Source organism: Hemitrygon akajei, chromosome 20, assembly GCF_048418815.1.
Source record: "Hemitrygon akajei chromosome 20, sHemAka1.3, whole genome shotgun sequence".
Taxonomy (NCBI): Eukaryota; Metazoa; Chordata; class Chondrichthyes; order Myliobatiformes; family Dasyatidae; genus Hemitrygon; species Hemitrygon akajei.
In genome coordinates, this window is record NC_133143.1 from 21,582,975 (window position 1) to 21,606,915 (window position 23,941).

At 44.2% G+C, this 23,941-nt stretch overlaps 1 protein-coding gene across 4 annotated transcripts in view; it reads left to right on the forward strand.

Annotated features, from left to right (window-relative positions):
- Positions 1–23,941, forward strand: part of LOC140713632 (N-acetyllactosaminide beta-1,6-N-acetylglucosaminyl-transferase-like) — a 92,161-nt gene that overhangs the window by 59,405 nt on the left and 8,815 nt on the right. Inside the window, exon 3 of one of the 4 annotated variants that reach the window (XM_073023989.1) lies at positions 21,390–21,481. The exons of 2 other annotated variants lie outside the window; for them this stretch is intronic. In XM_073023989.1, coding sequence (XP_072880090.1) covers positions 21,390–21,472 — 83 coding nt within the window. In that variant the 3' untranslated portion in view covers positions 21,473–21,481. Of the gene's footprint in view, positions 1–18,649; positions 18,746–21,389; positions 21,482–23,941 lie in introns of those variants that run through there. One more of the 4 variants, XM_073023990.1, reaches the window with a different exon arrangement.

Consider the following 23,941-nt stretch of genomic DNA (forward strand, 5'->3'; position numbering starts at 1 on the left):
GGGCCATCTGAGACACAAACACGGGAAATGGGTGGAATTTGTAACAAATATTTCTCCTTGGTGGTTGTTGAGTATATTTTGCTCAAGAGATAAGGGGGAAAATGGAGATGTTTTATAAAAACATTCATATTACCAGGGACAAATTATCTTTAGCCTTAAGCACATTAAGATGGATAAAATTGCAGGACCTAATTGCATGCATCCTCAGATTTAGGGAAGGCCAGAGAGGAAATTTCAGAAATGCTGTTGGAGATATTTTCTACATCATTACCCATGGGTGAAGTTGCCAAAAACTGGAAGGTGGCTAATGTTGTTCTGTTGTTTAGGAAGTGTAGCAAGAACAAGATCAAGAAGCGGGTCTTTCAACAACGTCCCACATGATGGGCTAGTCTGGAGATTAGTTCCCATGGAATTTGTGGTGAGTTGGGTAGGTGGGTCAGAATTGACTCAGAGGTAGGAGGCAGAGGGTGGTGGTAAAGATTGTTTCTCAGAGTGGAGGCTGGTGACTGATAGTGTGCACTAGGGATTGATGTTGGGACCTTTGTTATTTACGTAAGTGATTTGGATGCAAATGTACAAAGCTTCATCAGTAGGTTTGTGGAGGACATGAAACTAGATGTTGTTGAGAGTGAAGAAGGCTCCCTTGATCAGTTGGGAAAGTGGGCAGAGAAGTGGCAAATGGTGTTCAAAACAAAACTATTGGGAAATACATTTTTGTAAGTCAAACCAATGTACTATGAATGGTGGGGCAATAACGAATGTAATGGAACAGAGCCTCCTGGGGGTACAAGTACATAGCTGATCGAAGTCTGTCATGTTAGATAGTGTGATAAAGAGGGAGTTTAGCACACTGGCGTTCATCAGCCAGGGCATAGAGTATAGGGGTTCAGACATTATCTTACAGTTGTACAAGTTGTTGGTGAGGCTCCACTTGGAATGCTGTTCACAGTTTGGTCACCTGTTGTTGGAAAAATGTGGCTAAACCGGAAAGAGCACAGAAAAGATTTGAGGATGCTGCCAGGACTAGAGGGCGTGAGTTATAGTGAGAGGTTGGTCAAGTTGGAGTGATGGTTGAACTCCAAGAAATATTTTAAAATATGAGAGGAATAGATAAGGTGGATGGTATGTCTTTTCTCTAGGGTACAGAGTCCAAAACTAGGGATGAAAGGGGAAATATTTAAAAGGGGCAACTTTTTCACAGAGAAGGAGATGAGTATATGCAATGAATTACCAGGAAAGGGGGTTGAGGCAGATACAAAAGTACTATTTAGGAAGCAAATGCAGGATATTGGGATTATCTAGGTGGGCGCCATGCAGAGGCAGAAAGTCATTGAGCTAAAGGACTGTATTGCTCTTTGACTTGAATCAGAGTATTGCTTATTGATAAACTCATGACATTAAATTAAGTGTTCTCGATGTTGTTTGTATCTTATTAGCACGGTGGGAATAGCAAGTCAAAACTATTTGTTCAAGTGTCCTGTACCACTAGCTGAACACAGATCGCTGAAGGCGAGGTTGCCCATTGACCTTTGTTTTGGGACTGACAAGGGTGACTTACCACCAAAGCCTCAACTGAAGTATTTGTCTGATATGAGGAGAGAGCTGAAAAGGGCTTAGGAATTGGCTGGGTTCGCAACCGCCAAGCAGAATCGAGGAAATAAGAGGGGGTATGATCAGAAAGTGAGGTTCTTCCAACTCCTGCCAGGAGACCGAGTCCTCATAAGGAATTTGGGGCTACCTGGAAAGCACAAGATGGCTGACTGCTGGGCGGCCACCCCCTGTGTGGTGGAAAGTCAGATGCCAAACCTACTAGTTTTCGGGTGAAACCAGAGGATGGGAATGGTCCTGTCAAGATTCTCCATCGGAACCACCTGTTGCCCCGGGACAAGAGGCGCAGGTAGATCCAGAGACCGACTTGTAGCCTACACCCAGTAAGAGGACTCTGCAAAAACTGGCTGTGGAAAGCTGAATCATGTTTGTTTCCTGCAACAAAAGACATTCAAGTTGAAATAATCCATAGGCACAAATCTTCTGGGATATTTTTTTCACCTTATCTTGTTACCTAAGCTTGTCAATTTGTATAGTTTGCTATTGGTGTGTCAGTTTGTTTCCTGAATGTATTGTAACTCATCCAAACTCCTGTGAATAAGTATTGTTTCCAATGGCTTTCTTTGCCAATTTCAAGTCAGTGATAGAACTTTTGAGAAAGATTCAAAAGGCAAGTATCCACTAGTGACGATTTTCTTAAAAGGGACCTGAAATCTTAATACTTTTTGCTCAAGAGCAATGATCTATAGCTTCTGCATGGTTTGTTGTGTGTCAATGTCTATTGTATAATACAGTATATTATATGAATTGGTAATTATAAAGGTCTACCTTATTGTTCATCGATTAACAAAATGCTAATGTTGAAGTTACTTTATCCGTTCAAAATTATGGTATATATCATTGCTTTGGAAATGCACCTCACATTTCAACAATATATAATTGCCTTTGTTTTATATGTAGATCAAGATCAAGATGGCGCGCAGATGGACGCCATGGTACTGCGCTCTCTGGTACTGTTGCTGTTTTTTCTGATTTGCCCTGTTTCCTGTGATTCCTCTCTGATTACATACGGCAGAGAGGAACTTCTAAAGATTAGTGAATTTGCCACCAACTTTTCTCCACCGTTTATGGATAGTTTTACGGAGGTTTTGGTCCGAGGTGCTGCAGCAGCTCTGACTGGTCTGCGCGTGAGACGCCGTAGAGGAAGCGAGCTCATTAAACTGAGACGGCGGGGATTTCGATCTGCGCTCCCGTCGATTCACCTGGCAAATGTCCGTTCTCTTCTCAACAAGATGGATGAACTGCTGCTACTCAATAAAACCCACGGCGACTTTTCCAGATCTGCCGCTTTGTGCTTTACTTGAAACTTGGCTGGGTGAGCACATCCCAGACAACTCACTACAACTTCCGGGATTCCAGCTCTTCCGAGCGGACCGAGATGCGGGTCTCTCGGGGAAAGGGGGAGGAGGCGGAATCTGTTTCTACATAAACGAAGGTTGGTGCACGGAGGTCACGGTGTTAGGAAAATCACGTAGTCAACATCTAGAGACAATTCTTACAAACTGTAGACCGTTTTACTCACCACGGCAGTTCTCCTCAGTCATTCTGGTCATTCCACCTCAGGCCTGCGTCAGGGAGGTGCTACAACACCTGGCTGACCAGATAACTGAAGTGGAGAATAAACATCCAGACTCCTTCCTCATTGTTCTTGGTGATTTTAACAGGGCAAACCTTGGCCATGAATTGCCAAAATTTAACATATTGAATACAACATATGAATACAACATATTAAGTGTCCCACCAGAGACACTAACATACTGGACCGCTGCTACACGACAATAAAGGATGCATATCGCTCTGTTACACGGGCAGCCTTGGGTCTCTCCGACCACTGCCTGGTTCATCTTCTCCTGACATACAGGCAGAAACTAAGATTGGTTAAGCCTGTTGTCAGGACAGTCAGGTGATGGACCAACTAGTCAAAGCTGGAACTTCAGGCCTGTTTTGACTGCACGGATTGGAGTGTATTTGAGGCTGCAGCTACAGATCTTCATGATCTGTCTGCCACCGTGACCTCATACGTCAGTTTTTGTGAAATGTGCATTCCAACAAAAAACATTCAATAACAACAAGTGCTGGTTCACATCACAACTCAGGCAGCTTCGTCGGGAGAAGGAGGAGACATACAGAAGAGGGGACAAGATTCTGTACAAGCAAGCCAGGAACACACTGACAAGGGAGATTAAGGCAGCGAAGAAGCGCTACATTGGAAAACTGCAAAACAGGTTTTTAGACAGTGACCCAGTGTCAGCGTGGAAGGGGCTCCAAGAGATCACCAACTACAAGAAACCATTCCCTCAGGCTGTGGAGAACCATCAACTGGCTGACGATCTGAACAAGTTTTACTGTAGATTCGACATTCCCCCCAGCCAAAACACAGACCTACCTGCAAACCCCATCATCCATCACCCTGACATCTTAGTATCGGCTTTCTCACCCCACATTACAAAAACTGTTCCCCCTAGCCCCCTTCATTTCAACTCCCTTGTACCTGCACCGGATCTGTGAGAGGGAGGTGAGTCAGCTGTTCCGGAGGCGGAAGACCAGGAAAGCACTAGGCCCTGACGGTGTGTCTCCCTTCAGCCTGAAGACCTGCGCTGGTCAGCTGGCCCCCATCTACACACAGATCTTCAATAGATCACTGGAGCTGTGTGAAGTCCCTCATTGCTTCAAGCACTCCATTATCATTCCAGTCCCTAAGAAACCCACTATTGAGGGATTAAATGACTACAGGCCTGTTGCTTTGACATCTGTGGTCATGAAGTCCTTTGAGAGACTAATGTTGGCTCACTTGAAGGACATCATAGGCCCCCTGCTGGACCCCCTGCAGTTTGCTTATCGGGCAAATAGGTCAGTGGATGATGCCGTCAACATGGGACTGCATTACATTCTACAACACCTCGACAACCCAGGAACTTCTGTGAGGGTCCAGTTTGTTGACTTCAGCTCGGCGTTTAACACCATCGTCCCAGAAATCCTTCACTCCAAACTCACCCAGCTTACTGTCTCCCCCGCCATCTGTCAGTGGATCACAAGCTTCCTGACTGACAGGGTGCAGCAAGTGAGCCTGGGGAGCATCATCTCTAGCACCCGGACAATCAGTACCGGTGCCCCCCGGGGATGTGTGCTCTTCTCCCTTTACACTAATGACTGCACCTCACAGGATCCATCTGTTAAACTCCTGAAGTTTGCAGACGACACAACTGTCATTGGCCTTATCCGAGATGGTGATGAGTCTGCATACAGACGGGAGGTGGAACGGCTGGTCCTCTGGTGTGGTCAGAACAATCTGGAGTTAAATACGCTCAAGACTGTGGAGATGACAGTGGACTTCAGGAGGAGCCCCCCAATGCTCCACCCACTCACTGTACTCAACAGTATTGTGTCTGCTGTGGAGACCTTCAGATTTCTGGGTGCCACAATCTCCCAGGACCTGAAGTGGACACCCAACGTGGACACTCTTATCAAAAAGGCTCAGCAGAGGTTGTATTTCCTACGTCAACTCAGGAAGTACAACCTGCCTCAGGAGCTGCTGATTCAATTCTATTCAGGAATAATCCAGTCTGTTCTCTGTTCGTCCATCACTGTCTGGTTTGGATCAGCTACCAAACAAGACAAGAATAGACTCCAAAGAACTGTCAGGGATGCAGAAAGGATTATTGGTGTGAAGCTGCCCTTGATCCAGGACTTATATGCATCTAGAGTCAGGAAGCAAGCAAGCAGCATTATTGTAGACCCATCACACCCTGGACGTCACCTGTTCCAACTCCTTCCTTCTGGTAGGTGCTTTAGATCACTGTATGCCAGGACAAATAGGTACAAGAACAGTTTCTTTCTGCATGCCATCAGTCTTATGAACACTTGAATTTTAGTCTGTTATAAATCAAATCCACCTGTACATTCAATGAGGTGGACCTCATTGTATATAGTTTATGGCTATTTGCACTATTGTTTTTGTTTGCTCTTAATTCAGTACAGAGAGAGCTCAGGGAAACTGGCATCAAATTCCCTGTGTGTGTCTTCATACGGCGATAGTAAAGGATTCTGATTCAGTATATATGGCCTTCACTACACCAGATATGCTCAGGCTTTTCCTACCAAGGACCAGAAGGCAACTACAGTGACAAAAGTGTTATGGGAGAAGTATTTTGTTTATTATGACCTTCCCAGGAAGATATATAGTGTCCAGGGACGGGACCTCGAGAGCAGACTCATCAATGAGGTACTGGGCATGCTTGGAGTTGAGAGGTCAAGGACCATGCCCTCTCACCCGCAGGGCGATCCCCAGCCAGAGAGGTTTAATCGGACCTTGCTGGACATGCTCGGGACCCTGGAGATCAGCAAGAAGAGCAGGTGGAGTCAACATTTTGGGCAACTGGTTCACTGTTACAACTGTAGCCAAAATGAAGCTGCTGGGTACTCGCCATATTATCTGATGTTTGGGCGTGAGGTGAGGTTGCCCATTGACCTTCGTTTTGGGACTGACGAGGGTGACTTACTACCGAAGCCTTATCTGAAATATGTGTCTGATTTGAGGAGAGAGCTGAAAAGGGCTTATGAATTGGCTAGGGTCGCAGTCACCAAGCAGAATTGAGGAAATAAGAGGAGGTTTAATCAGAAAGTGAGGTTCTCACAATTCCTGCCCGGAGACCGAGTCCTCATAAAGAATTTGAGGCTAATTGGAAAGCACAAGCTGGCTGACTGCTGGGTGGCCACACCCGATGTGGTGGAGAGTCGGATGCCAAACCTACTAGTTTTCCGGGTGAAACCAGAGGATGGGAATGGTCCTGTCAAGATTCTCCATCGGAACCACCTGTTCCCCCTGGGACAAGAGGCGCAAGTAGACCCAGAGCCCGACTTGGAGCCTACACCTAGTAAGAGGACTCTGTGAAAACGCAGGGCGAGTGCGGGGCCCACAGCGGGAGAGGATGGGCCGGGTCCCGCCCCTGAGAGGGATACTGATTCGGAGGATGGTGATCCGGATGTGTGGTACATGCTGCCTTTCGCTAACTCCCCATTGATTGAGGAAGAGACTCCTGGCCCTGCTCCCACTGAGTTAGCTGAAGTGTAGGGGGTGGGGGCACTATCTGTGGGCAGCCTGGATTACAGCAGGACCCTGAAGGAGAGGAAGCAAGACCTGGACACAGGACAGAGGACTCCAAGTTGCAGGGGGGCATGATCGAGGGAGGACTCGACAAGTAGACCCAAAGTATCCCCAGTAGTGTCTGAGCCTAAAGAGTTAGTGAGGAGGTACGGAGGTCTCAGAGAATTAGGAAACCACCAGATAGGTTGGCCTATGTAGCGCCTGGGGAACAGGGCGTGATCTCTACCATTTTGGGGTGCTACGTTACTGCCTTTTGCACCTGGATTGGGCTTTGTGTTTTGCAGGAAGGGTCGGCAAATTATCTCAACGTCATGAGGACATGACTAAATTTGGTGGGGGGAGAGTGTAATGTGCTGTAAGGTTTCACTGCTAATGTAATGGCTTCTTTGTAATGTTCATTGCTGAGGTAATGGTTTCTCTGTAGCAGCGATGTTTGGGTTATGACTGGAGATAACAGGGGCATGTTAGCCAATGAGAGATTGTTGCTGTGTCATGTGAGTCTGGAAGGATGTTTTTTCGCAGTCTTTTGTCAAGGAGAGGTGAAGAGGGAAGATGTGTGTGGAGAGAGCCTGTAGACCACCAGACGAAGTGGACTAGGATCTGAGGGTCCGAAGGTTGGCGATGCTCGGAGGAGACTCGAAGAAGGACTACTGAGTGAGCTCCAAGATGACTTTGACTTGACTTGGGCCCTTTTTAAAATTTTTATTACTAACCCTATATTCATATTAAGATTCATAAAGTTCAATCATTTAATTGCATATGGTGTACTGTCTGATATTTTGCATTGTGGGGGTACATTACACAGCATCCACACAAACGTGATTTCCCAGTTTGGCAGGGCCAAAGGCCGTCTCCCCAGACGAATACGAGCTGGGCGAGCCTGAGGGTTGCATTTAGATTTCAGAACTTATCTGAATGCTGATAGATGGCCAACAAGGACAGATTGTGTTGATGGAGGTGTAAAAGTACCACATAGGGCCGGAGGGGAGGGGACCAACGATAGTCTTCCTGGAGCTGCAGAGAGAGACAATGCTAATTAACATTCATTTTGGATGTCTGCAAAGAAGGAAGTTTTTGAAAATTATATGTAATTCGAAGGAAGCATTGTAATGAAAGACTTGTCTCACTGTTACCTGCCTGTCCCCTCCCTGCTTCCGCTCCCCCACCCCTTGATCTTTCCCCTTACTGGTTTTTCACCTGGCACCTACCAGCCTTCTCCTTCCCACCCTCCCCCCACCTTCTTTATAGGGCCCCTGCCCCCTCCCTCTTCAGTCCTGACGAAGAGTCTCGGCCCGAAACGTTGACTGTTCATTTCCACGGATGCTGCCCGACCTGCTGAGTTCCTCCAGCTTGTTGTATGTGTTGTTTTGATCCCAGCATCTGCAGTGTATTTTGTGTTATTAGGAGGCCAGCAATGTGAAATGTTAGTAGACAGGGTCATCAGTGTCAATAATGGATCTACCTTTGCCCATGACTGGAGGTGAAACAATAAGAGCAGAGAGAAGTTAAAAGTACTTGAGATTAAGGGAGTGCAGCTTCCTGTAGATTTTGGGGTGTGCTCAAACAAATGAAGGTACTATCCTGGGAATCTCTTCTTCTTTGGCTGTTCATCGATTTCGATGTTGATTGAGGCCCTGGCAAGGTTGTATGGAAGACTGGCAATTGCCCAAGCTTCAAGTCCCCCCTCTCCATGCCACCAATGTTGTCCAAGGGAAGGGCACTAGGCCGATACAGCTTGGCACCGGTGTCGTCACAGAGCAACGTGTGCTTAAGTGCCTCGCTCAAGGGCACAACACGCTGCCTTAGTGACCTTCAGATTACTAGACCAACACTCTAGCCACTTGGCCACGCGCCAACGCAAATCCTGGGAATAGAAACACTGAATAAGGCAATCGCTAACATAGACTCAGGAAAAGGAGAAGTAACAAGGACAAGACAGGAATAATGAACTTGTGTGACCTGCACAGCAGCTAACAAAGCCCACAGAGAGGGGAGGCAGGGCAGTGTGCGGGAATCATGTCCGGAGGTTCCAGAGGGAGGGGCTAAGCACAGTCAGGAGTTGTTAAAAGTAGTGCAGATGCCTGAGGAGGTTGCAGTGATTAAAATAAAGAGTCACCAGAAAGGGAATTGTAAGGAGCAGAATGGGAATGAGGGGGCAGACATCAAGGAGGGCAGCGGAAGAAGAAGAAGCCAGCCTGACTCAATATTACATGACATTTTACATGCTAAAGATCAATAGTAACAGCAGGGCAATTCTAAAGTCACACTGTATCCACAATGCTTCCTTTGAATTTTCAAACACCTCCTTCACACCTACACTCCAGACACCCAAAATGAATGTTAATCAGTATTGTCCCTCTCTCTCTGCAGCTCCAGGAAGACTATTCTTCAGAGCTGCATTTGAAATTCAATTTACCATCCACATTCAGGTCTGAAGACTGGCTGCTGTTTGAAATTAGTGCAAAGCATTGTAGATATGTATAGAATTGTCTGGCTGTTATCTTTGATCATTAGCATATAACAATGTCATGTAATATTGGGTCAGCCAGGCTTCATCCAAGAGTGTCTCGAGTGATGAATAAAGACGTCTATATCCACTAGCTTCAGTGTCTCTCTGGTGAATTTGTTCACATTACAACAGGGGATCTCATAAAGATCATGAGGCATAAATAGTTCAAACATCTTCAAAGTTCAAAGTAAATTTATTGTCAAAGTACATATACATCACCATAAACTAGCCCAAGATTTTTTTTTATGGGCACTCACAGTAAATACAAAGAAACAGAATAGAATGAATGAAAAACTGCACACAAAGATGGATAAACAACCAATGTACAAAAGGCAACAAATGGTGCAACTACAACAATAAATTTCAGAACTGCAGTTGCAGAGTCCTTGAAAGTTAGTCCATAGTGTGTGGAAGCAATTCAGTTCTTCCACGTGGTGTCAAAATGTCTAACATTAGAGGACCTGCATTTAAGGTGAGAGGTGGTAAGTTCAAAAGGGATGCATGGGACGTTTTTGTTTGCAGAGTTGTGCACTGCTGGGGTGGTGGTGGAGGCAGGTACAGGAGAAGTGTAAGAGGCTCTTCGCTAGACACATGAATATACAAAGGCTGAAGGGATGTGATCCATTTGTAGACAAAGGATTAGATTCATTAGGTGTTATTAGTTTAATTAATTCAGCACAGCATCATGGGCTGAAAAGCTTGTTCCTGTACTGTAACTGTTCTAAGTTTTGTCATCGCTGGAGAGAACTTCAGAAAGGGTTAAAAGCTGAACTGAACATCTAGTAGATGCAAAGAAAACAAGCTGGTCATTTAAAGCCTGCAGTAGAATTCTGATGACCAAACCACCATGCCAATCTTAAGGGCACTCTAGAATTTCCCAGTAAAATACGCAAAATTGTGCACCAACCTGTTGCTGCCGCGTATTCACACGATCTAAAGAAAGAAACTTGAATTTGGTGAGGACCAAAGTAGCTGGGTGAGGAGGCAGAAAGGATCGAGTGCATATGGTGAGGTGAGAGAAAACGGAGAGGAACAATGCAGTCTGCTTGCTGTCAGAGGATTTGTTTATCTGTGGCACACAGAAGATCTGCACAAGTGGCAGAAAGAGTGCACCATCTTGCTAACTACCCACCCACTGGCCCATAAAGCACTTCCTGCCTCATTTCTGATGAGTTCTGTGGTTCCCATGCCGGCCTTGTCACCTCTGGTGCAACAGAACAGGATTGGGATCGGGTCACCCTCCAACGTGAGGACCAACAGGTCACATGATAATAAACCAATGGTCTTTCAGGCGTCCCATCTACTGTGACTATATGCTACCCAAATATCTTTCCTTCTTCTCTTCGGCTGTCCATCGATTTTGATGTTGACTGTGCTGAGAGTTTAGTCTCTGCAGGCACGTTTACAAGACCAGCACTGGATCGGCACTGTCTCCCACATCGGTTGCGTTTGTAATTTGACTGGTCTAGCACCGAATGTCTGCGTTCATGACCTACTTCATATTTCTTCTGCCTTTTCTCCTCGATATCAGAGGGGCAAAGCGTGCACACGCCCAGCTAATCCACAGCCACTTCCAGGACAGCGGCGACACGCGGCGAATGTGGAAGGGCATCCAGGACATCACCAATTACAAGACAACATCACCTGACTGTGCAGGTGATGCCTCCTTCCCAGATGCGCTGAATAACTTCTATGCCCGGTTTGAGGCGGAAAATGACGTGGCGGCGAGGAAGTCCACCCCTCCTACAAATGACCAGGTGCTGTGTCTCTATGTGGCCGACGTGAGAAGAACCCTGTGCAGGGTCAACCCACAGAAGGCTGCTGGACCAGACAACATCCCTGGTAGAGTGCTCAGAGGATGTGCAGACCAGCTAGCAGATGTTCTCACTGACATCTTCAACATCTCCCTGAGCAGCGCCACTGTTCTAATGTGCTTCAAGGCCACCACCATTGTCCCCGTGCCGAAGAAGTCTTCAGTATCCTGCCTAAATGACTACCGTCCCGTTGCACTTACATCCATCATCATGAAGTGTTTCAAAAGGCTCGTCATGAGGCATATCAAGACCCTGCTGCCCCCCTCACTGGACCCCCTGCAGTGTGCATACCGTCCCAACCGCTCAACAGGTGACGCCATTGCCACCATCCTCCACCTGGCCCTAACCCACCTGGACAAAAACGACACATATGTTCAGATGCTGTTCATAGACTTCAGTTCAGCATTCAACACAATCATCCCTCAGAGACTGATTGAAAAGCTGAGCCTACTGGGCCTGAACACCTCCCTCTACAACTGGATCCTAGACTTCCTGACTGGGAGACCTCAGTCAGTCCGAATCAGGAGCAGCATCTCCAACACCATCACACTGAGCACGGGGGCCTCCCAGGGTTGTGTGCTCAGTCCACTGCTGTTCACTCTGCTGACCCACGACTGTGCTGCAACACACAGCTCGAACCACATCATCAAGTTCGCTGATGACACGACCATGGTGGGTCTCATCAGCAAGAAAGACGAGTCAGCTTACAGAGAGGAGGTGCAGCGGCTAACGGACTGGTGCAGAGCCAACAACCTGTCTCTGAATCTGAACAAAACAAAAGAGATGGTTGTTGACTTCAGGAGGGCACGGAGCGACCACTCCCCGCTGAACATCGACAGCTCCTCGGTAGAGATCGTTAAGAACACCAAATTTCTTGGTGTTCACCTGGCGGAGAATCTCACCTGGTCCCTCAACACCAGCTCCATAGCAAAGAAAGCCCAGCAGTGTGTCTGCTTTCTGCGAAGGCTGAGGAAAGTCCATCTCCCACCCCCCATCCTCATCACATTCTACAGGGGTTGTATTGAGAGCATCCTGAGCAGCTGCATCACTGCCTGGTTCGGAAATTGCACCCTCTTGGATTGTAAGACCCTGCAGTAGATAGTGAGGTCAGCTGAGAATATCATCGGGGTCTCTCTTCCTGCCATCACGAACATTTACACTACACACTGCATCCGCAAAGGAAACAGCATTATGAAGAACCCCATGCACCCCTCATACAATCTCTTCTCCCTCCTGCCGTCTGGGAAAAGGCTCCAAAGCATTCAGGCTCTCACGACCAGACTATGTAACAGTTTCTTCCCCCAAAGCTATCAGACTCCTCAATACCCAGAGCCTGGACTGACACCTTGCCCTACTGTCCTGTTTATTATTTATTGTAATGCCTACACTGTTTTTGTGCACTTTATGTAGTCCAGTGTAGGTCTGTAATCTAGTGTAGCTTTCTCTGTTTTTTTTATTACGTAGTTCAGTCTAGTTTTTGTACTGTGTCATGTAACACCATGGTCCTGAAAAACGTTGTCTCATTTTTACTATGCACTGTACCAGCAGTTATGGTCGAAATGACAATAAAAAGTGACTTGACTTGACTTGATAGCTGGGATTGACTTCTTGACAATGCAGCGCCAAAGCATCTTTCTCCCAGGTGTTGACATTCATGTCAGTGTTCCTCGTGCCCCTTGAGCACGTCTTTGTAGCGCAGCTTCTGACCACCAGGCTTCCTCTTTCCTTCAAGTAGCTCGCCATAGAAAACAGCTTTGGGTAAACAATCTTCACTCATTCTTGTGACATGACCAGACCAATGCAGCTGAGAAGCTGTGATGAGCGATTCTGTGCTGACTGCCCCAGCACATTTAGGCACCTCCACATCTTGTACCCTCTATTGCCACTTGATGTGTAATATTTGGCGTAAATGCCTGAGTTGTGCCTTGGTCAATTTCTTGACGTGCTTCTGATACAATGTCTTTGTTTCAGTTGAATAAAGCAGAGATGGTAAAACAGCTGTGTTATACACTTTGACCTTGGTTGCCATTTTAATGTTGTGGCAAGACCAAAGTCACTTCTGCAAAGCACCAAAGATTTTTGTAGCTGATTGAATTCTCCTCTCAACTTCCAGATCTGGCCTTGTCCTTCAGTCCAGACAAGGATTGAAGGACAAGACCAGATTCAAGAAAATACTCAGACTTTCTTTTGGATTGGGAAATCCAACGAAAGGAGAGATGCAGGTGTGGCCTTTGCTATTTCCAACAAAATTGCTAGCAAATTGCCAACACTTCCGATAGGGATATCTGAAAGGATCATGCGACTATGTGTTCCCATTGGAAAGGATCGTTCCTGAGTGTGATGAATGTGTATGCACCAACCATGGTATATTTTCTACGAAGACAAGGAGTCCTTCAATCAGGAACTGGCTGAAGTAACTGATAATGTCCCTAGGGCAGACAGGTTGCTCATCTTGGGAGATTTCAATGCCAGGGTAGGCAAGGATCACAGTACCTATGAAGGTGTCATTGGCAAATTTGATAAAGGCAAAAAGAACACCAATGGTGACCTTATGCTAAACTTTTGCGCTCAGATGGAATTGTGTGTTAAAAACACTTTCTTTTGTCAACCCGAGAAGAACTACTTCATCTGGATACACCCAAGGTCAAAGCATCTCCATATGCTTGACTACGTTGTGACTTGCAAAGTAGATATGCCGGTGGCTCTATCAACAAAGGCAATGCGTGGAGCAGAGTGCTCACCTGGTCAGTACATGGTATGATCACAACTTAGACTTAAACTGCTGCTGCCAAGGTTCCAATATCACAGACTGGTTGGAGGGTTTTGTTCATGCTTCCAAGTTTTTAATGGAGGGCTTGAATGAGTGATTCATTACCAGATTTCAGGATTCCTCCATCTTTAGTACTCAAGAGTCTGAGTGATTTTGATTTCATTTTGTTTTAAAAGCTTCATTTAGGTTATTTCTTTAAGCAGTAATACAGTGAATGGGTGTGGGAAATAGGGCAACTGTAGGAATACGTGTATGATGTTTGATTATCTTTCCAGAATATTGATACACCCTATCCTCGTTATACGCGGGGGATATGTTCCTTGCAGTCGGCGCATAATGTGAAAACGTATAATGTAAATAATTATTTAAATGGAGAAAATAGGGATGCGTTCCAGAGGGCTTCCTAAGTATGGTTTATCTGTAATTTATTCACATTTTCATACCAATACGATACAAAAGCAGTACCACAAAGGCAACATTTGTATTATATTTCTGTAATTTATTTTTTTATTGAAGTTCATCAAACATTTCCATAAGATGTATTTCAGACATTGTACATATATCATATAATCATATATATCACAAATCTCCACAAAGTATTTATCTGAGGTATACACTTATAGAAAAGAGTGGAAAGAAAAAACAAGCAATGTAAAAACAAACAAAAAACTCCCTATGTACAAGTAGGGAGTGATCTTTTTTTTTACAACAGATTCATTGATTTGTGAGAATAAAATCAGGCCTATGAGGCATTATGTAGTTAAACCATTTTTCCCAGTATGAATCAAATTGTTCCCAGCTTATGATTAACAGATGCTGTTATCTTCTCCATTTTGTAAATGTCCATTGCAATTTCCATCCATGTATTTAAAGTTGGGCTCTCCTGTGATAACCATTTCCTAGTAAGAGTCTTTTTACCAGCTACCAACAGTATATTCATTAAATATTTATCTCTTTTCAATCATTCTTGAGGTATATATCCAAAATATATGGTCTTACTCTCCAAGGGTATTTCTCTAAAAAGGTATACAGTGGCAGGTGTGTTCGCTCCGGGAGATGAGTGGTTGTTGTGGTGTCGGGCAGCTTTACGTGGATAAGGTGAATGGTTGTGGGTCGTCAGGATCATCAAGCACAGCAAGGGGTAAAGGAAGACTCACAGAACTCTTAGAACTCCCAGCAGCAGGAAATGACACCAGTTTGAAGAAAATGGCGAGGGTTGTTTGCTTGGCAGCATTTTGTTTTTCAGCATAAATTTGCTTGTGGGGAAGAAGGGTTGATGGCAGGGAACGACTGAAATGCTGACTCCGTTCTAAACTTGGGTCCGTGTCCATCGCCATTTGTGCCGTGTTCTGACTTTCACCATTCCCTCACCATTGGTAACCTCCCAGGATTTTCAAAATCATCTGTTGCTTGCAGCATCTGAAAGATAGTTCACCGTAAAAAAAAAACGCCTTGAAGGTGGATCACGCCTTGGTCGAGTGGCTGAATCAGCGATGTTGTTTGTGTTAGGCGGCAGGAAACGCACTGTTATGTTAGGATGAATGCTGTCCAAATGTTTAGGGTGGGCTGGTGCACTGTCGAGCAACAAAAGAAGATTCTGTTCCCAGCAGTAGCGTCCCAGAGCTGTGTTACCTTCACCTGATGCCGCACTGTTTATAATTTCCAACTTTTTTTCAAGTGTTAAAGCGGTTCTCTGCCGCTCGGCTGATAGCCCAGCACATGACATCGGACGCTTAGGAGGCACAGTTAAATATCTCAAGCACAAAATCACTGTACCGCAGGTAAAACCAGCAGAAGTTTAAGAGCGCAGGATCGCACATCCACACCTTGCCAAAACCAATGTGAGACTGGCAGGAGTGAGACTGTGAGGCACGTGCACGTGACTTGTATTGGTGGGAAAGCAGTGCTCCTTGCATAACTGTGAGTTTTAACGCATATAAGGAGGCGTTGGTAGAAATAGGTTCCTCGCATAACCTTGAATCCGCAGAGTCTGAAGACGCATATAACAAGGATATGATGTACTACTTCGACCCATTGCAAGAAAATATTCATTAGTTCATTGCATATGGTGACTTGCTGCACATTCAGCATGAGCCAATATAGGTGATGAGACTTGATTCACGTTTGGCATAAGCCACTGAAGGTGATGAGGCTCTTGCGTTTGGTTGACTTGACTAAAATGAGAAGTGAGAAACCTGACTGGCTGGGAACCAGTTTTGTGAATGTATGAGAGGGGAATCAGAGGTCAAGCTTAGGCTGAATAAAAGTATGTAGACAAAAATGACAAGAAGGCAGACAGAACGTGAGATGTTTGAGGATATGGTTGACCAAACTTGGAGCAGGCCTTGACCACAAGAGTGTTGGTCATCAAGTAGATAGAGACCCACTTCATTTGTTATGAGGAGTGAGTTTTTAAAAAAAAGTCTAGGAGTAGTGTCATAAAGCAAATATTGCTCATTTTCTGCTTAATGATTTTAGATAACATGGTTCATTACAAAGTTCAAAGAACATTTTGACGGGGAACTGGATAGTAAAGGTTGAGAGGAACATGGGCCAAGTTATATTGTGAAATTCTTAATTGTTTAATGATTCCATTAAAATCCTTTAAATGTTTGTACAAAAGCAACATTTGCAACACAAAAGGCATTTTTTGAACATAAGCAATTAGTTATCAAGGAAGGTCCAGAAGCATCCTCACTGTAACATGAACTTGGGCTGAACAATCTGGATGACTTACATTTTCTAGGTTTCTCCGTTTTACGGAATGATATATATAACTCTAACTATAAGGGACAAAATGTCTTTGTTATGACAGTCGTGCTCTTACTTTTGGAGCACAGTGATCATGATCCTGACTCTGTGACATATTCAAAGTGCATCTAGGGTGGGTACAGACAAAATTCACAGGAATGTTGACTGGTCCTGGGGGACATGAATTATAAGGTGATACCAGATAGGCTGGGGATTATCTTCCCTGGAGTGAAGGAGGGTGTGGGGTGACCACTTAGAGGTTTATCAGATTATGAGGAGCATAGATGGTTAGTCTTTTTCCCAAGGTAGGGAAATCTAAAACTAGAGGGCTAAAGGTTAAAGGTGAGAGGATAAAGATTTAAAGGAGATCTGAGGGGCAACTTTTTAGCACAGAGGATGGTGTATTCATAGAACAAAGTGGTAGAAACAGGCATGATTACAAGGTTTAAAAGTTATTTGGACAGATATGTCAATAGGAGAAGTTTAGAGGGTTATGAGCAAAATGCAGGCAAATGAGATTAGAGTAGATAGGCACCTTTGGCATGGACTGCTCTAGCCAAGCAATCTAATTCTGTGCTGTGCAAGTCTGTGAATCTAGGAAATGGTTTCTCTAATTTAGGCCAGGGGTTGAGAAATAAACTAATGCTTTTGGCTCTCCTCATTCAAAAGGTGAGTAGAAGGAATTTATACAATTGTAGTATTTAAGTTTTAGAAAGTGAACAATTTTCAAACAGTTCTATTGTGCATTGCAATTACAGTATTTGCAATGTCTGTGGTGTGTGTTGGGTGTATGCATTTGTGCTTTGTGTTGATACTGCAATCAGAATGTCAATAAGTGTTTGGATGAATTTCCCTACAAGGAAAAAAATTGCAAAGATCCTTAAATGCTACCATCTAGTGGGTTGCCTTGTGGATTCTACCCCTTGGGGGAGACAATAGTTGTGATTTTCACCACATGACAAATTCAAGAAACGTGTATGAAACGTCAACCGGAGTGCATGATATCCTTTAATCTCAGCAACCTCGACTGGAGGGGCACCTTGTTCTAATTTAACTCGCTGCGAAATATACTTCCTCATTGTCTCTGTTCCATTAGGAATCGCAAGCCATGGTTCTCGTCAACAGAGCCAAGTGCAGATGGTGGTTCAACAAGGCAGTGACATGCCAATTTTCTTCCACACTCATGATCAAGAGTTCTTCCAGCCCGTTGTATACCAGAAAGAACAAAAAATGACCCCCTCCTGATTTCCTTCTCTTTACTCCAGGGTCCTGTGCCCTCTCCTATTGGATTTAATCTTATTCAGCCCTTTGCTGCTTCCACCTATCACCTCCCAGATTCTTACCTCAGTCCCACTCTGTATCTTCCCCCACTTGCATGAAACTTGCCAGCTCATGCTTCACCCTATTCACACCCACCCCCACCCTTTTACACTGGCCCTCTCCCCTCTTTCCCATACTGAAGGGTCTTGACCTGAAATTCTAATTGTCCACTTTTGCTGCATAGATGCTACCTATCTTGCTGAATTCCTCCAGCACCTTGTGGGTTGCTAAAGATGATACTCTTAACATCTTTGGAAGATCAATGAAGTATATGAAAACAGTGAAGAGAACACCCATTAACAGATTTGCAAAGTAATGCTGCCACAATGTCCTTGGACGAGTAAATTACCTCTGACATAAACCCCAGACCCATATATTCACTCATCCTTGTCAAATAATGTCATAAAAGGGTAAAAGCCAGAGAAAATGTGATAATTCCTCAACTTCTGAAATTTAAAGTGCAGGTTAAGAAGAGAAGACCATAACATAATATTTTACAAATGTATCTGCTTCTCCCCAACTGCTCTCATTTCAATGTTAAGGTTCTTTTTCTTGTGTTCTTTAATTGACCTCATTAACCTATCAACAAAATGGCGTCTGCTCCAGCTCATCCTCATGATAACATTGGTGTTATCCTCTGTCCTCCCATGCCCTCTGCAACATTTCTCTATAATCCAATTCTGACGAGTCAGCAATTTCAAGCATTAACCTTGCTTATCTTTCCAGGGATGTCACTCACTGACTATTTAAAGCATTTTCTGTTTTTATTTCAGATTTCCGGCCCCTGCAGTTTTGATTTTGATACGTATTTACAGCTTTATCTGTCCGATAGCTCTGACATTGGGTGCCATCCACTGTTGTGTTCCAGCAGGGTACAGGTATCGATAATAATCGACGTTTCAATGACAAACTCTGCCATCTTCATCGATACCTCTTCCTGCCTGGAGACCCGAGAAGAGTTTATTTGTATTTTGTTTTTCAATTTGCAGCAGTGTCCAAGAAAATTACTATTTGTTTTAAATGGAATTTGAGTCAGAATCAGATTACAGCTGTACAAAACCACACCTGGAGAATATGAACATTCCAGGCACCACAACGCGTTTACCTTGACAACCATGTCTATTTACTAGAAAGATATTTGCCCTGCACTTGTTCACCCTGGATAGTGGAATATCAAATAATGATTTGTTTCAAGTTTAAGATATTAGAGAGAGCTGATGGGTAACTAGAAAGAAACAATTTCTATCAGGGATAAAGATTCAAAGTACATTTGTTACACTGGACAGTATATTTTTTCCCAAAAGTGTTGCTTCCTCTTTTTTGGGTTATAATAGACTGCTTGAAGCTGAACACAAACACAATTTCAGACTATTTGTATCACTTAGGAATTTGGAGGAACAAGAAATTAACTTTTATTGAATATAATGTGTTTAATTGCCTAATGGTACTGACTTCAACTAAGCTAAAAATGTTTTGTTAAAATGATTTTCATTTGTACTCAGTATCTGAGGCATCTCGCTTAAGTGTCCAACAATAATCAGCTAGTTCTGATGGATTCCAGTTACACTGATGCCATTTCTCCATGACCACAATGTCCTGGTGAAACCTTTCACCATGCTCGTCACTGACAGTGCCAAGACTTGCAGGGCAGAATTCTAAATGGGAATGCAGAAAATTAATCTTTAGTGGCATGTTGCACTTCATGGTTTTGTATGCTTGAAGTGTGTTGTTAACCAGCTGCACATAGTTCTGTGCTCTGTAATTGGCAAGAAAATTTTCAACAACATTCCTAAATGCATTCCATGTGGTTTTCTCTGGTCCCACTAGAAGTTCTTAGCCTGTCATTGATGGCCTGTTTGATTTAAGGACCAATACAATGCCTTCATTAATCTTGAGATCGGTTATTCTGGGAAACATCAAATATAACAATCCTTCACGGAAATTTTAGTAGAGAAACCAGACATACTGGTCAGACAGAAACAGAGTCTGTCAGATGATCCTTCAGCTCTCGCTCTATCACCAGGACAGTGAATGGAATTGACTCCCTCTGAGGCAAGCTCTAAGATCAACAGTGCATGTTGTACAATGAATGTGAGGAGCCCAGGCTTTGTCTCGGTCACCAATTTTACACCAAAGTAGAGCTCATAAGCTTTCTTAATAATAATAAAAGGAGTCCTGCTCCATCTTTGAGATTTAAGTGTATACAGTACTCGCCACAAATATAACAGAAATTATCATGGCTGTTGTAAATTAGTGAGACACTTTGTTATCACGAATACTGCTGAAAATACAATTATTTTATTATAATGAGTATACCAATACTTACTTTACTTTATTGTCACCAAACAATTGATACTAGAGTGTACAATCATTACAGTGATATTTGTTGCTGCGCTTTGTGCTCCCTGAAGTACAAATCGAAGTAAATATAATAAAAATTTAAATTATAAATCATAATTAGAAAATAGAAAAGGGAAAGTAAGGTAGTGCAAGTCAGGTCCAGATATTTGCAAGGTACGGCCCAGATCCGGGTGAGGATCTGTTCAGCAGTCTTATCACAGTTGGAAAGAAGCTGTTCCCAAATCTGGCCGTACGAATCTTCATGCTCCTGAACCTTCTCCCGGAGGGAAGTGGGACAAAAAGTGTGTCGGCTGGGTGGGTCTCGTCCTTGATTATCCTGGCAGCACTGCTCTGACAGCATGCGGTGTAAAGTGAATCCAAGGATGAAAGATTGGTTTGTGCGATGTGCTGGGCTATGTTCACGATCTTCTGCAGCTTCTTCCGGTCTTGGACAGGACAACTTCCATACCAGGTTGTGATGCATCCTAGAAGAATGCTTTCTACGGTGCACCAATAAAAATTAATGAGGGTTTTAGGGGACAGGCCAAATTTCTTCAGCTTTCTCAGGAAGTAAGGGCGCTGGTGGGCCTTCTTGGCAGTGGACTCTGCTTGGTTAGACCAAGTCAGGTCATTTGTGATATTCACCCCGAGGAACTTAAAGCTTTTGACCTGTTCCACCTGCGCACCACCGATGTAGATGGGGTCGTGTGGTCCGCTACTCCTTCTGAAGTCAACAACCAATTCCTTCATCTTGCTGACGTTGAGGGATAGATTATCGTCTTTGCACCATGCCACCAAGTTCTTAATTTCCTCTCTGTACTCAGACTCATCATTACCCAAGATACAGTCTATAACTGTGGTGTCATCAGCAAACTTATATATTGAGTTTGATGGAAACTTGGCTACACAATCATGGGTGTACAGTGAGTACAGCAGGGGGCTGAGTACACAGCCTTGTGGGGCACTGGTGCTCAGAGTGATTGTAGAGGAGAGCTTGTCCCCTATTTTTACAGCCTGGGTCCTGTCCGTGAGGAAGTTGAAGATCCAGCTGTAGATCTGAGTGCTGAGACCCAGGTTCCGGAGCTTAGGAATCAGTTTAGTTGGAATGATGGTATTAAAGGCAGAGCTGTAGTCAATGAAAAGGAGCCTTACATATGCATCTTTATTCTCCAGGTGCTCTAAGGAGGAATGTAGTGCCAGAGAGATGGCATCTGCCGTTGACCTGTTGCTCCGGTAGGCGAATTGCAAAACGTTGAGGTTGACCGGTAGGTTATGGTTGATGTGTGCCTTAACCAATCGCTCGAAGCACTTCATAGCAATTGATGTCAGAGCCACAGGTCGATAGTCATTCAGGCATGCCACCTTGCTTTTCTTCGGCACCGGGATTATCGTTGCCTTCTTAAAACACGAGGGGATCTTAGACTGAAGCAGGGAGCAGTTGAAGATGTCAGCAAACACTCCAGCTAGCTCGCTTGCACAGGCCCAGAGAACCCGTCCCAGGACGCCATCTGGGCCCGTCGCCTTCCTTGGATTTGTTTATGTATATAAAGTATATGCGATACGTATCAGGGAGCAGTGTCTCAGAAAGGCCTCCAGCACCCAAGTCATGCCCTTTTCTCACTGTTGCCATCAGGTAGGAGGTACAGAGTCTCAAGGCACACACACAGCGATTCAGGAACAGCTTCGTCCCCTCTCCCATCCGATTCCTAAATGGACATTGAAGCTTTGGCCACTATCTCACTTTTTTAAAAATATACAGTATTCCTCTTTTTGCACATTTTTAAAATCTATTCAATATACGTAATTGATTTGTTTATTATTATGTTTTATTTTACTTATTTTTTTCTCTCCCTCTATTGCATTGAACTGCTGCTGCTAAGTTAACAGATTTCACGTCACATGCCAGTGATAATAAACCTGATTCTGATTCTGATGATCACAAACTGATCTACATGTGAACACAATGTATAGAAGGGTGTGTGTGATGCTTTTATAGCCTTTCTAAAACCTGTCCTGCCATGCAGCACCTGCCCTGCCTAAGCATGCCCAGGTATGCCTGGACAAGACAAACATTTTCAGTTTACATTCTGGGCAGTATTTTAACTGACTTCAATTATGAACTGAAATAACAAATAATGGTGCATGACAGGGAAATTTCATGGCCATTTTCATGATTAGCAGCCCATAATCCATTAGATCCACTTAAAAGTATTCAGGAAGCAAAATCTTTGTTGTCCAGTGTTATCAAAGTATGTATGCAGTATACAATGCTGAGATTCATCTTCCCCACAGACAGTCACAAAACGGAGAACAGTGGAACCTGTACTAAGAATAAAACGTCAACCCACCCCTCTCATATGCAAAAGAAAACAAATCACGCAAACAAATGAGCAAGAGCATGGGAGATAAAACACAAAATAAAAAGGGATATCCAGTCCAGCTCAGTGCTCATTACCTGCAGGCAGCCTCAATGCAAAATCGCCCAAGCTAGCAACATAAACAGCGACATAAGAAACAGGAGCAGGAGTCGGCCATCTGGCCTGTCGAGCCTGCTCCGCCATTCAATAAAATCATGGCTGATCCAGACAGACATACTTTATTGATCCCGAGGGAAATTGGGTTTCGTTACAGCCGCACCAACCAAGAATAGTGTAGAAATATAGCAATATAAAGCCATAAATAATTAAATAATAATAAGTTAATCATGCCAAGCGGAAATAAGTCCAGGACCAGACTATTGGCTCAGGGTGTCTGACAGTCCGAGGGTCCATCCGACCATGGACTCATCAGCACCTACCTGCCTTTCCCCCATAACCCTTAATTACCCTGCTATGCAAGAATCTGTCCAAACTTGTCTTCAATATATTTACTGTGGTACCCTCCACTGCTTCATTGGGCAGAGAATTCCACAAATTCACCACTCTTTGGGAAAAAGCAGTTCCTCCTCATCTCCATCCTAAATTTACTCCCCCGAATCTTGAGGCTATGTGGCCTAGTTCTAGTCTCACCTACCAGTGGAAACAACCTTCCTGTCTCTACCTGATCTATCCCTTTCATAATTTTATATGTTTTATATCTCATTCTTCTGAATTCCAGCAAGTACAGTCCTAGGCTATACAATCTCTCGCATAGTCTAACACCCCTCATCTCAGGAATCAACCTGGTGAACCTCCTCTGCACCGCCTCCAAAGCCAGTATCTCCTTCCTCAAATAAGGAGACCAGAACTGCACACAGTACTCCAGGTGCGGCCTCACCAGTACCCTGTACATTTGCAGCGTAACTTCCCTGCTCTTAAATTCAATCCCTCTAGCAATGAAGGCCAACATTCCATTTGCCTTCTTGATAGCCTGCTACACCTCCAAACCAACCTTTTGTGATTCCTGCACAAGCACTCCCAAGTCCCTCTGCACAGCAGCATGCAGCAGTTTTTTACCATTTAAATAATAATCTGCTCTTTCGTTTTTCCTTCCAAGGTGGACAACCTCGCATTTGACAACATTGTACTCCATCGGCCAGACCCTTGCCCACTCACTTGAATTGACTTTATTTCTTACATCCTTCACATACATGAGGAGTAAAAATCTTTACGTTATGTCTCCATCTAAATATGCAATGTACAATCATAGTAATTTATAATAAATAGAACAGTCAATGTAACATAGAGTACACTCACATCAGCGTGAGTTAATCAGTCTGATGGCCTGGTGGAAGAAGCTGTTCCGGA